The sequence below is a fragment of the Hypomesus nipponensis genome, chromosome 11 (genome assembly GCF_054491055.1).
Source record: "Hypomesus nipponensis isolate SF chromosome 11, ASM5449105v1, whole genome shotgun sequence".
NCBI classification, from domain to species: domain Eukaryota; kingdom Metazoa; phylum Chordata; class Actinopteri; order Osmeriformes; family Osmeridae; genus Hypomesus; species Hypomesus nipponensis.
The window spans coordinates 11,750,925-11,763,810 of NC_140371.1; the positions used below are offsets into that span (position 1 = coordinate 11,750,925).

At 49.0% G+C, this 12,886-nt stretch overlaps 2 protein-coding genes across 6 annotated transcripts in view; both read left to right on the forward strand.

Annotated features, from left to right (window-relative positions):
• The window catches only part of ttc27 (tetratricopeptide repeat domain 27), a 66,011-nt gene extending 58,019 nt beyond the window's left edge, over positions 1 to 7,992 (forward strand). Inside the window, exons 17-20 of the mRNA XM_084667072.1 lie at positions 3,564 to 3,761; positions 4,275 to 4,386; positions 6,391 to 6,491; positions 6,757 to 7,992. Of these exons, the coding sequence (XP_084523198.1) occupies positions 3,564 to 3,761; positions 4,275 to 4,386; positions 6,391 to 6,491; positions 6,757 to 6,882 (537 nt within the window). The 3' untranslated portion in view covers positions 6,883 to 7,992. The remainder of the gene's footprint in view (positions 1 to 3,563; positions 3,762 to 4,274; positions 4,387 to 6,390; positions 6,492 to 6,756) is intronic.
• Positions 7,993 to 9,202: 1,210 nt separating this feature from the next.
• Positions 9,203 to 12,886, forward strand: part of ltbp1 (latent transforming growth factor beta binding protein 1) — an 81,412-nt gene continuing 77,728 nt past the window's right edge. For all 5 annotated transcript variants that reach the window (XM_084709632.1, XM_084709633.1, XM_084709635.1 and 2 more), the window contains exons 1-2: positions 9,203 to 10,452; positions 11,197 to 11,267. In XM_084709632.1, coding sequence (XP_084565758.1) covers positions 10,100 to 10,452; positions 11,197 to 11,267 — 424 coding nt within the window. In that variant the 5' untranslated portion in view covers positions 9,203 to 10,099. The remainder of the gene's footprint in view (positions 10,453 to 11,196; positions 11,268 to 12,886) is intronic.

Genomic DNA, 12,886 nt, shown 5'->3' on the forward strand with positions numbered 1-12,886 from the left:
GGACGGGGACGGGGGTCTCTGTGGAGATAGCTGAAGGGCCTGGGTACCTGTGTATCTGTATGGATGTGCTCACACATCTCAGAGGGACCCTCCATGCTCCAAGAGGATCAAGAGACTGTCATCTCAACACTGAAGTTATGGACCGGACATTATAAAAGACTTTTATAATATTTTTTGGAATATAAAACCTCAAACAGACACCAGAGTATCTTAACAATGTCTGGTATACTTCCACAGCCTGTACCTTTTCAATGAAGTTTCAAATAAAATGATAGAAAATCACTAATCTTTGAAAATAGCTTAATCCTCACAAATCTTAACTTTTTCAAAATGGTGTCAAAAAATGTCTTAAATATACACCAGATTATTCTAATAAAGTCTGGCCTACTACCACAACCTTTCAATTTTCAATAGTTTTAAACAAAACTCAAACAAATGGCTCATCTTTGAAAATAGCATTAAATCCATGCTAATATTAATAACTTTCAAAATTGTGTGCCTGTTTGTGCACATTCTGAAGATTTTTTGCACTGTGAATTTGCACTGTCAGTTGTGTTTTTGAATAATGGGTTGGAAATTAAAGCTTTTTAAAATTGTAGTTCTTATCCGATTCATCGAAAAACTAATCGACAGATTAATCGATTATTAAAATATTTGTTAGTTGCAGCCCTATTAGGAACAGACACACAGGCACACGCTTCTTTAAAGTTGCATACAATCTCGCCACCCCAGTTTCGCTTGTGAGACAGAGGATTGGTGGTTTTTCTTTTAAATATGCCGTTCTGAAAGAAGACAAAACCACCAACGGACAGAATGCCCTGCTTTTTCTCTTTCCCTCATCTGCTCTCGTTACTCCACACACATCCATCATTTCCTCTTCCCTCCTTCCTTCTGTCTGTCTAGAGGAGCACAATACTCGCCCTCTTCATTTCACACTATAACCGGATACAGCAGGAATCTGACGGAACAATCCATACACTTTCCCCTTCGAGGTGTCGCTTTTCTCGGCATTGACCCCCCCAAAAAAGTCCCATTTAAGGGTTTAATTTGTTACACATTTTCATCATCACGGACAGAGAGATGAAATGGATCAATAGCAGACTCCTTCCAAGCTCAAATTACCTTCAGGGTGGTATGGTGGCCCAGTGGTAGAAGAGAGCTGTCAATCAACATTAAAGCTCAGCATCCTCCCACACACACACACCTCCTCTCTCACACACACACACATACACACTGTGACTTCCACCAGCTAGAGTGACAGCTGCCCGATAAGGCACATCAGCCCCTGCTCGAACCTGAATTGGAGAAGGAAACCCTGTTTATCATACATGGCACATCCTCTTCCTTGGTACCAGGATGTACAGTACACGCCAGCTGCTTACTGTAGAACTCTCATTACACACACAGAGGAAGTGTTATGATTTGGAAGATATGATGAAGAGGGCCCATTTCTAGACCACACACAGTGTGCATATGTGCGGTGTTGGATACTGGACTCTTTTAGCGGGAATGGAATTCAGCCCGAAAAAGCTTGCCGAGAGTACGGATTTCAAACCCACATCCATAAGTGGCTGGCAGGGGGGAGGGATCGCTTCGGCGCCGTAACAGCGTCTCGTTTAAGAGTCACCACCCAGACACCGAGTGGATTGATCTACTTGTCTGTGAAGATGTCTGTTTATCTTAGGCACACCCCCAAGAACGGCCTGCTCGTGTGTTACTGTGAGAAGCGGAGGCCGAGAGATCAGATCTCCTGTAGAACTCCGCTTGGGGGTGGGGGCTCCACTTTTTCCTGAGGTTGATGGAGGGAGGGAAAAAAGAGAGAGACAGAGCGGTAAAGAGACTATCCCAGACTCCCTGGGAGGGGGAAAGGTGTTACTTTAGAAGCTGTGACAGCAGGCTAAGACAGATGGGTGGAGTCACCCTCTACTCACTGTACCCTCTCTGACCCACAGGAGTCCACATACACTGTCTCTCTCACACACAAACACAGTCAGATTTTTCCCTAGGCCCATTTTACTGGTTCCTATCTGCCACACACTGTAAGTTTGTATTTAACCATTTGGTTGTATACTACAGTGATTCTCAACCTTTTTTCAGTGATGTACCCCTTTTGAAATATTTTTTCAGCCAAGTACTCCCTAACCAGCGCAGAGCATTTTTGATTGAAAAAAAGCCCTAATACACAGCGCTATGCCATTATAACGGTTCAGGGCATGAACAGGCACACTCATGGGTGGGTTTTTAGATTTATTTGCCCCTGCAGAAGACAATGAAACAACAAATTGCCATCTTATTTTCTCTCTCTTTGCACCTCAGCTTCCCTCAAGCAATACAAAATGTAGCGTTCATTCAACATTACATCACATATTCAATGCACAGACACACATTTGAGGCGTCACCAGACTTCTGTCCCCACCTACCCCACACTCATCTCCCCTCTCCCTCCACCGAGAGCCCGCATGGTGACTGCAGAGCGTCCAGCGCTGGGAGCGGCGGCGCGGGCTTCATGAATAAACGTTCCCCATGACAGACGGGATGAGGCCCAGAACGCGGCAGCACTTCCTGGGTTTTAGTGTGGCACGGGGAGCGACCTGGCAACACGTCTCCCTCTGATACCATCCCCCCGCGTTTCCCTCGCCTTGCCGCTTTATAGAACGCATATGTCAAGTTGATGGTGGGCGCATGGGTTTGGCTCTGGCTTTTCATTTGAGACTCGGTTTTTAGTGCGGTGATGAATCCTCCTCTGTTAATCCTGTGGGAGACAATTTAATTCATACATGTAAACAAAGGGGGCTGGTTGGAATCCTGTTTTGCTGTTGATCCGCCCTGCCGGCTATTTGTCCAAACTGTTTTAATTGTGCTGCGCGCCTGCTCATGACTTCGCATATATCACTGTCTTTTCCAGTGGCGAACAAGCCCAACAATTTCTGGCAGTTTCGATATCCAACTCTCGCTGCCAAAAGTATGGCATCGGACCGGGGCAAATGCCACACACTCGGCGGGAGGGGGGGGGGGGGGGTAGGGGGGGAGGGGAGACTGAAACCGAGCATCTGTGTGAAATGGTAACCCGGCGATGATGGCGCTCACAAAAGTGGAAGCGGTCCCAGTGTTGACGCCGACAGGCCGATTGAAATTGATGCCACCCAGACATATGTTGGGAGGGAGGGAGGATGCGTGGTGTAAGCCAGTGTGGTCACTAGTCAACCACTTATTAACGACCCCCTCCTCCAGTGTCCTCCATCGTCCGCCACCCCCCCCCCACACACACACACACACTCTTTTAATAGAACCATATGGAGCCACTCTTTAATTCACAGCATGGGGGTGCATGGGGCAGGCTGAGTGAAACCGTGTGCCCAGGCTTTAGCTCAAGCCCAGCTCTAGGCCTCAGGATCTGCATTTCAATGTACTCGATGACATGAAACATACTGTGATTCAAGCGTGTCGTATTTGGGTTTAACTGGAACAAACATGGGAGTTTTAGCCGCACAAACCACACCACCTCACCACGCCACAGGACCCCGGCAGCGGAACTCTTCATCTCCTACCCCCTCTGTGTGCAGATCCTGGAGATCCTGGTGCGGGCCGTGGTGGAGAACCTCAGAGACAGCCACGGGGAGACGAGTGCTTCCCTGCGCTCCAAAGTCCAGGAGCTCCTGGGCCGCGCCACCGCTCGCCACCCCACCGACGGGCAAATTTGGCTGCAGTACGCCAAGATCTACGGCGACGGGCACAGCGCCGACGCAGACGACAACGAGAAGGTCAGTCGGTCTTCCAGCCTCGCGCCCCGTCGCTCGCCCAACGAAACCCCACGAGGTCCGCCCCGACATCTCTCTTAATGACCCCTTATCTGGCCTCCGTCCTGCTCCCACCACGTCCCCCGTGTTCTCTGACAACACGGATCAGATGAAATGTGCCGTACGCACATCCGGACACTGAGAAAGTGATTGCGTTAATGAACTCTGCACCAGTTAATAAGCTATTTCTAGGCTCATTTATAACTGATAAGGCGATATCAACGCACGAGTCGGACAGATTAATTTTGCGCCATGGCACGTCGCCTGCGCCGTGATGGATGGTGTCCCGTGTGTAAATGTCACACGCAGCCGAGTGTTGATGAAGCTGTTCCTTAATCACGACAGGAGCCCCTTTCTTGACCTTGTGTTCTTTGGCACTGGAGTGGCATCTATCATAGCCCTCCCATCCCTGCTCCCCACCCCCCTACCCTCCCTCACTTGTGTGTGTGTGTGTGTGTGTGTGTCTGTGTGTACCAGGCGTTGCAGTTCCTCTCCAAGGCCCACCGGTGCGAGATGCAAGCCAGCGGCTGGGAAAAGGACACGGGGACCTTCAAGGAGGTGATCAGGAGGGCCATAGACATGGGCACCGGTGAGGATCCACGCTCCGCACACCCCCTCCGCTCACACAAACCCACTCGCTCGCACGCTACCCCCCCGGCCCTCCCTCCGCGGGAACGGTCGGTGGGACGAACCACAACGCGGCCGCCCGGCGCCACACGTGAGCGCGGCGTGTGCGCGGACCACGCGCTCCATCAGGCTTCATGTCACGTCTCCCCCAGGGCCTGTGCGTCGGCCGCCGGGTGACAGTGGGAAGGGGGAGGAGGGATGATGGATGGCAGACACCTGAACGAGGGAAAAGAAGACAAACAAGCCGCTTACCCTACTGCCCTCCACCAAAGCTACCCCCCCCCCCCCCTCGCCCCATCTAAACAATTAGGCCCCCGCAGCGGTGCCTGGGGTGGGTTGGGGGGGGGGGGCCTGGCGGGGGGACGGGACAGATGGCAGATGCCGGAGAGTGTCCTATAGAGCACCTGCAGTAAAGTTGTTAATCTCCAGGATCCCCAGGATTTTCATTACCGCTGGACACTGTGTTGAATTAAACATCAGGGGCGGACAGAGACAGGACGAGGGAGGGGGAGGGGGGAGACAACATGGAAGGAATAGCAATGTGGACGAAGCGGTTCTCTCTCGGCTACCGACGCTCATCGTCACTCAGGTCACACAATCCGTCCCCCTTCGCACCCCTGATTTCTCACACACCGCACACCCACACACACTACAGTAGGAATCTACTACACCTTCTCCCACCCACCATCCTGTGTCCTTCACCAAGGCACCGGAGACTGGCTTATATTAATGATTTATAAAGAGGGGGGGCGGGGCTTGGCTAATGTATCGGAACCCCACCCCCACCTCCCCGGTCCCATCACTCAGCCTTATAATCCCTCTGACGGACCCGAGCCCCGGCAGCCACCGAGCCAGGAAGAGATGGAATGATGGAGGAGGGCGGCGGGGGGGGGGGGGGAGAAAGGAGAGAGAGAGAGAGAGACAGAGAGAGACAGAGAGAGAGAGCACCACTACCATAAATCAGTGTTTTGACCTTTTCTGGTGGTGAAGAGGCATCCAGGGGGAGGGCCTTCCAGAGGCAGGGGCTTCGGACGTTTTGTTTTTCTTTCCTCGTGTGCGAAAGGAAGATAAAAGCCGGAGGATAAACGGCCGCACCAAAGGAACCTGCGTTGCTGGGAAATAGCCCTATCAATATCCCCACACCTCCACAGGCCAGAAACACAGCTGGGCTTGAAGCAGGTCCTCGCAGAGAAGCTGATATCTAGGAACGGGATGGCCCTGTGGAGCTACTGAAGGACACGGCTGAAGAGACCTCGTGTAGAATACATATCAAGGTGCAAATGGCAAGCTGCGCTTCAAAATAATAATGGATTGGATACTACAGTGGTCTAATAGCATATTCATAGTGTCTGATCAACCTGAATGGAGAGCTGCTTAAGGGCCGCCCGAAAGTGAAGTGGCGCTTTTACGGAAGACATTTTGATCGTGTTGTCAGGGACCGTGATCATGGGAGTGATTAAACGACTATTGAGGAAAGGTTGCGCTCCAATTAATAATTTTCAAGCGCCTCTGTCCAGTCCACACGCACGCACACACACACACACACTGAGAAATGACAGTGCCATAAGGCACACCGCCGCTAGTGCTCATTAACTCCTTCCAGGGGAAATGACTCTCTCTCTCACTCCCTCTCCCCACCCCTGTCTGTGGGTTTATTCTCTCACTGTGTCCATGTTGGATGTGTTAGTCATGCACATGCCCAGAGGTTTACAGGGTCCCCAGGATGGGCCCCTGAAGACCCCCCCACCCCAACCTCTTAAACCCTGACCCTAAGCCAATCGTCATCCTTCCCTTTGAAGCACATGACTCAGGCTTCTCCTGACCGCAGCACGAACACTCTCCAGCCCCCCCCCCCGTGTGTGGCCCAGCAGTCCTCTGGGTCCTAAAGAACCCGGGGACGATGGCGTTGCACTCGCGCGTGATCACCTGAAGCGCTGACGAGTCCTCTCTGCCTCTCCCTCCCCAGTCTGCGTCAGCTGCAGTAAGACGAAGAGCCGCCCCCAGGAGGCCCTGCAGATGCTGTCGTCTGCTCGCCTCAGCCTGAGGAGTCTCGCCACCAAAGCCAAGGTACTGTGCCTGCTCCCCCAGCTCACCTCGCAGTCCAGCAGCAGCACCCACCGACATCAGCCCTCGACGGCAGCTGGGCGCCTGCCCTTCTACTGGGATAGAACTGTCAGTTAGATGGGTACACTTGGGGCTGGTGTCCTAGAAACAAATGAAGTCGGCAGTGGGAGAGCCTCCTGCCTTCATCTGATTTCACCGTTTGTGAATGTTTCGTTTTTCAGTGTATTTCTTTTTTGTCTTATTTTATTTTTTTTTTTTATCTCCACAGCAACTACACACTAACGTCACTACGGGAGATCTCCATGACGAACTGAAGGGCGACGTTGAAGAGCTGGAGAAGCTCATCGCTGAGCTGCAGGACCTTGGCGGACAACTGCGTGGCCAATCGGCATGATTATTCCCCTACACAACCCTTTTTTTTTACTCTAGCCAGCCTATGATTGAATGGACAGTCCTCTACTCACTCTGTTAAAAATCATGATAATAATAATACACTCAATATATCTTGAGAGCCACACATCTCCAGTTGAACAAACCCAAAAAGAACCTTCCGGAATTGTATCGAAATTGCTCGTGCCTTTTCTATAAAGTTGCCTTACTTGCCCGCCCCTCCGCCCGCTCTGAGAGCTGAGAGCCCAGTGAGGTGGGGGAGCTCGGTGGGCCGGGCCAGGAGAGATGAGGAGGTGTCGGGAGGGAGAACGGAGGAGCAGCCAGCACCGTGTGGACGTTCATCACCTCGGAGCCAGCGGGCCGTGAAAGTGTCATCCCGCCTAACCTCCCCCACATCCACACTCTCACTCTGCTCAAACGCCAACTGTTGTGTAGGCAGGCAGACACACACACACACACACACATACAGGCTCCCTGTTACACATGTGCACATTTGAAGTACACACACACACTAGCTCCTCATCAACATGCCCTGGGGCGACAGGGGGAAACTATTTCAAGAATCTTCAGCACAGATGGGTTTTTCCTCCCGATGGAAAATGACCTTGACATTGCTTTATGTTTGATCTCTGTTGTCTTTTTTTATAGCTATCATAGAAGATGATGTTTGCCTGTGCCTGTGCTGTTTTGTCAGTAGAATGAGGAGTGGTGAAAGGGGCCTCGTGGCTCGGCCACGCTTTGAAGGGTGGGCTTATCAGAGCTGACAGAGAAATGGGACTTTTGTAAGACCTGATAGGGAAGCCTGCTCGCCACTGTTCAGGTTACAACAGTGGTCAAACTGAAGATGTTGTGGCAAAAAAAAAAAAAAGCTTTATTCTTCCAAAGCTTCCACAGTGTGGACAAGGCATAATATTCCAAGGACTGTTGGATTAATGCACTAAACTGTTTCAAAAGGTTTTTTGTTTTGTTTTCCAAGGACCCAATATATATTTGCAGCTCTGCTGTACTGTATGGCATCCCTCACATTGTAAAATATGTTTCCATATCAACCCAGATTACCCCCCCCCCCCCCCCCCCAAATGTCCGTCATTAAAGAGAAAATGAGGAACTGCAACCACTCTGTGCTGTTGTCATTTATGGGTTTGAACACTAATGTAACTCTACAGGTGTGGGCATAAATCCGGATGCAGTAAATCACCTCTGCTGTTACGTCTGACCCTCCGAGGGGCCTCTCTGATGTGGGTAAACAAACCGCCCTTGTTTGGCCTGACCCTCCCGTTTTTGCTCCCAGCATTCCTGCTGTTTCTTAGTGACAATCCCAACTGGAGAGGATCCACTGAATGTATTGCAGCTTGTTTGTCGTTTGTCAGTAAGGATTTGTGACTTCAGGCCTTAAGGGTTTAAAAGTCCAAAAAGTGTACCTTTCTTAAGGGTGTAGTTGAAAAAAACAAAATAATGGTATGACTGGTACAATTGTAGGCTTTGACTTTTTCAATCAGATGAATCACGGGTGTAATGACTTTCCTTTCCAGAAGTCCACAGACAGTTAAGGTTTAGGCTTATGTGCTCTGGAAAGCTCTGAGGTAACCTGGTCTAACATGATAAAATAAGAGGTGGAGAAGGAGGCATCTTTTGCATTCATACAATACAAACCTCCTCAGTCCTGACTCATTTTGACTTGTTCCACAACTGCTGATGGCCTCTGGGCAGGCAGACAGTTCTAGACCATGAATCCTGACCCAGATTTATAACATCCACTTGGGCGATTGCGTTCTCTTCTAGCTATTTGAAATTGCATCATTGGGTGATTACACATTGTGTGTGTAATCTCTTTGGAGCCTCACCCTGTGTTCTCCATATCGGGTCCCCCTCAAAGCGGATGCGCCTCCACCAGACAGAGCTCTGGTTACCATCACCCTGTGGGGGTCAAATTCAGAGCAACGGTCCTCATTCCATCTTGTCATGCACTTTTGGAGAGCTGACGGTTTTCTCGTTATTTCTATCTATAAATAAGAACATGACACCTCTGTCTCCAGCGACCCTCAGACCCCTGTGTGGGTGGGGGTAATTCTTCATTAAATGTGTCCCTCTTATCACTGCGCCCACTGGCAGACTACGGAGTTTGAGAGGTTCACGTTCTTATGGGTGGAGACGGATACCGTCAATCGCTTTCTCTGTAATTAATGAAAATGTCTTCGATGAACTCATCGCAGTCAATTATTCCTCTGCCGTTTCAAATAATGACTCACTGCAAATCAATTTACACTGGATGTTGGTATGCTAACCTAGCGGTAGGAGGAGAGCACTCGGCGGGACAAGTGTGAAAAAGTTGAAGCGCATGAAGGAACGCCCCTTTGATAAACTGGATAAGTATGCAACTTCACGTGGGAATTTAGATGAATGATGGTGCGCACGTGGCTTTGTAAATACGTTGCTCCAATTTATGAAGATTGGTTGTCTATTTGCATTTTCAGGACTGTAACCAACATAAGAATGTTATCGTTTCAAATTGGAGGAGTTTTTGAATAATCGGAACCGGCTGAAATGTTGCGTTAAAGATTTAAGGAGAGAGGGGTATGCACATGTCTTTTTCTAAGCAAATACCTACTTTACTACGTTGGAGTTCTGATGTGTCCGTTTAGCGGAGGCGCACCTGAGACTGTTTCAAGAATAGAGATTCCATGAGACTTTTAGGGCAATTGCAAGATCCTACAGCTCCAAAACTTTTAGGGTTCAGCCCCTTCGTTGGCGTCCCACTCCTCCTGACGTCATGTCTGTCGGAGATTGGCTGTTCAGTTCTGACACTAACTCCTGCCCTTACACAGTGAAACTTTTTAAAGAGTTTTCAATCTCATCTACGGGGTAAAGTATCGCACAGACGTAGCCATAGCAGCCGTAACATCTGCTGCCCAGCTCCCCCCTGTCCTGCGCAGGAATAAAGCAGGGCTTTATTTTACACCCTTTCTAACGTTTTGAATGCCATATTTAAGTTTGGACTTTTATTAATTAAGCCTACGTTGTTAGATTTTCTTTTTCCTTCGGGCTGGATATCGCAGGCTAGACGAATATGCTCAGGGACATAGAATTTCACTTGCGATAGAGTCACAGGAGTTTTATTTTTCATAAACGGACTGCGCGCAGTTGAAGCTATATCAGACCCTCCCCGAGGAAATTCTAACAAAGTTTTAGGTCATCTCTTTTTAAACGGATACGGAGTTGATATGGCTTGGATTAGATGGGAGCTCATATTTTCAATAGGTTTATTCGTTTCCCCGGCATTTATTTCCACGGATCAGAGTGGTTTTAGGAGGTTTTACGTGTTGCAGCCAGGACCGAGCGGTACGGACAGGGTGCATGTGAGTTCCATTTCATCGCGCTCCGGTGCCACGGGACAGCCCCACTCATACAATGTGGAGCTCACGTCCAGTTTCGGTGGCCAGGTCCGAACCCGCAGGATGGGAAACCAAGCGAATCCAATCCCGCTTCGGCAGGACACCCAGTTTATGCAGCATCAGCAAGTCATTCGGCACACCAGCCACAACGTTCATCAGAATCACCAAATGAAACTGTCAGGGTAAGGGAAAATAGTGGACACCTATATGATTTCATTTTACATGACTAACTTTTGTGAGATAATTGCTCTGAGAAGGTTGCCTCCACTGCAGCCAACTTTGGAGAACGCTACAACCAGTGTCCAAAACAAGTCGTCCAACAGAAAAGTTATTTTTCTCATATGCAATAAGTGCTGATGGCAGTTATCGACTTGGTTTTCTTGACGACTTGATATGGGCAGACTTGATATAGGGGCACCGCACTTAACTGCACTAAATTCCTTCATATAGTTTCCCATTTAAGTAAATCAATTATGTGAAGAGACACAATCATATATATTCTTGTCATTAGAAGTGTAAATCCATGTTCAGGACTATGACCTAATTTTTCTTGGCCCCCATCTGGGTCTTCAAATGTGTCACTAGGAAGCGCACACTCTCACTTTGAACTGTAGCCAGGGGCTCTGAATTTCACCTCCCATGAATGGAAACTCCAAATACCACAACTAATGTAACTCCATGTATCACTGGGTCACCTTAGGCTAGACGGGGCAGGTTGTTAGCCAGCTAAAACATACCAGTGAGCTTGCAGGTGGGCCTGCATGGTTATATGATAGTTAGTATAAAACACTAGGTCGAGTGCCTACTATTGAGTGAGACTTAGCATCTGTTATTGTTGCTGGGGTGTGTGGATGTCTAAACCCAAGTGGGTTTGTGTTTATGACAGTGTCTCCTCTCTCTCTCTCTCTCTCTGGGTGTATTTGCAGGGTGAATGTCTGTGGAGGGCAGTGCTGTCACGGATGGAGTAAGGCCCCTGGATCACAACGCTGCACCAAGCGTGAGTGACTGTAAACACCCACACACACACACAACCACAGTGCCACAGCCACCCCTGAACACCAGCCAACCGCTTCAGCCGCCCAAAATTAGCTTTCCAGTTCTTGACAGCAGCCTTGAATTCATTGAATTCTTCAAAAAATGTTTCTAGATCTGGCACCTCGCTGCTTCTTCATTGGAAAAAAAGGTGCAGAATAGTCTTTACTACCCTTGTTCATGTGCTAGCTAGCGCCTGGCCAAAATCCCAACATCACACCGAGTCAAGTCTATCCGCTATACCGTCCCTAGCAACCGTCTACACTTCTTGGCACCTCATCCAAGCCTACACATAATATATAAATATAATTTGCCATGTTCTGAGGGCGCCTTCGCATGATTGGTAGTGACAGATAGGAGAACAGCGGTGTTCTATGCTGTGCTCTATATAAATAACTGGCATTGCTGCGGTTGTGACTGCCCACCTGGGAGACAATGACTAGACTGTCAGTGTTCTGGCCCTGCCACTGCACAGTCATGAGAACACTGTTATTGCATGGGAATGACTGGGCGTAAGGCTGGATGGGGAGTGGAGTTTAGGGCCTTGAGAAGAAAAAATCAAACATGTTTTGGAGTGCGTTATACCTCTTGGCACAGGCCCCACCGGCTGCAGATTGCTTTCTTATTCGATGGTGAGGCCTTTGCCAGCTCGTTACATATGAGGGAGCCAAGGGGAGGGCTGTGTCTGTATGTCTGCCTGTGTCTCTGTCTGTCTCTATATGTGTGTGTTTCTGTGTTTTGGTCTATTCAGTTTTGTGTTTATTTGTCCTTTGTTTAGCAGGCCATAATTCATTGTCAGTTTGGTGCTGGTCTGTTGATAACATACATGGTATTCCTATGGGAGCTCATGTTTCTCGATTGGATTTCCCTCCACTCGACTGTGTAGCTGTTGCCTCTGCCATTGGTGTCCTGAGCAGCGGTTCAGTGGCAGGGTGGGAGAGGAGGGCAGGCCTGCCCTGGGGAATGCTCCTGTTTACATGGGCACAGGAAGTGCAGCGCAAGGCTTCCTGGAGGAGAACCAATAGTGGACATTCCTGCAGTGCCCACTGCTTTCATGGGTTCCTTTGATGTTAGGACCAGAGTTCCACTCTCCCAAGCCAGACGCAGGAGTTAAGGGGAGGACAGGTCTGGGATCACAGATGAAATGTTGCAGAAGCTCAGACTGCTGTATGTTATAATAGTAAAAGTGTTCCGAGTTTTTTTTTGTTGTTGGTAGATTTACATGATGGGAGTGGAACTTTGTTCAGAAAAAACGACCACACGTCCTTCAAACTTGAACTTGCACACGGGTCACACACTGGTCATACACTGGTCATACACGGGTCAGACACTAGTCATTGCTCATTTGAATGAGTTTCCACTACTCACAGTGATAATATTTCAAGTGTAGTACAAGAGGGAGGCGCTGTGTGGAGAGGTTTTTAGTCACATTACACTATCAATCTGCAACTATGGACTGCTGTAGAAAATTGTAATGAATATGATGAATGATACTTCTGTGATTGATGAATCAGTGTAAGTGACCAATACACATGCTGGACTTTTCTTTTACCCCCCCCCCCCCTTCTCTAAAATGAGCTTGTT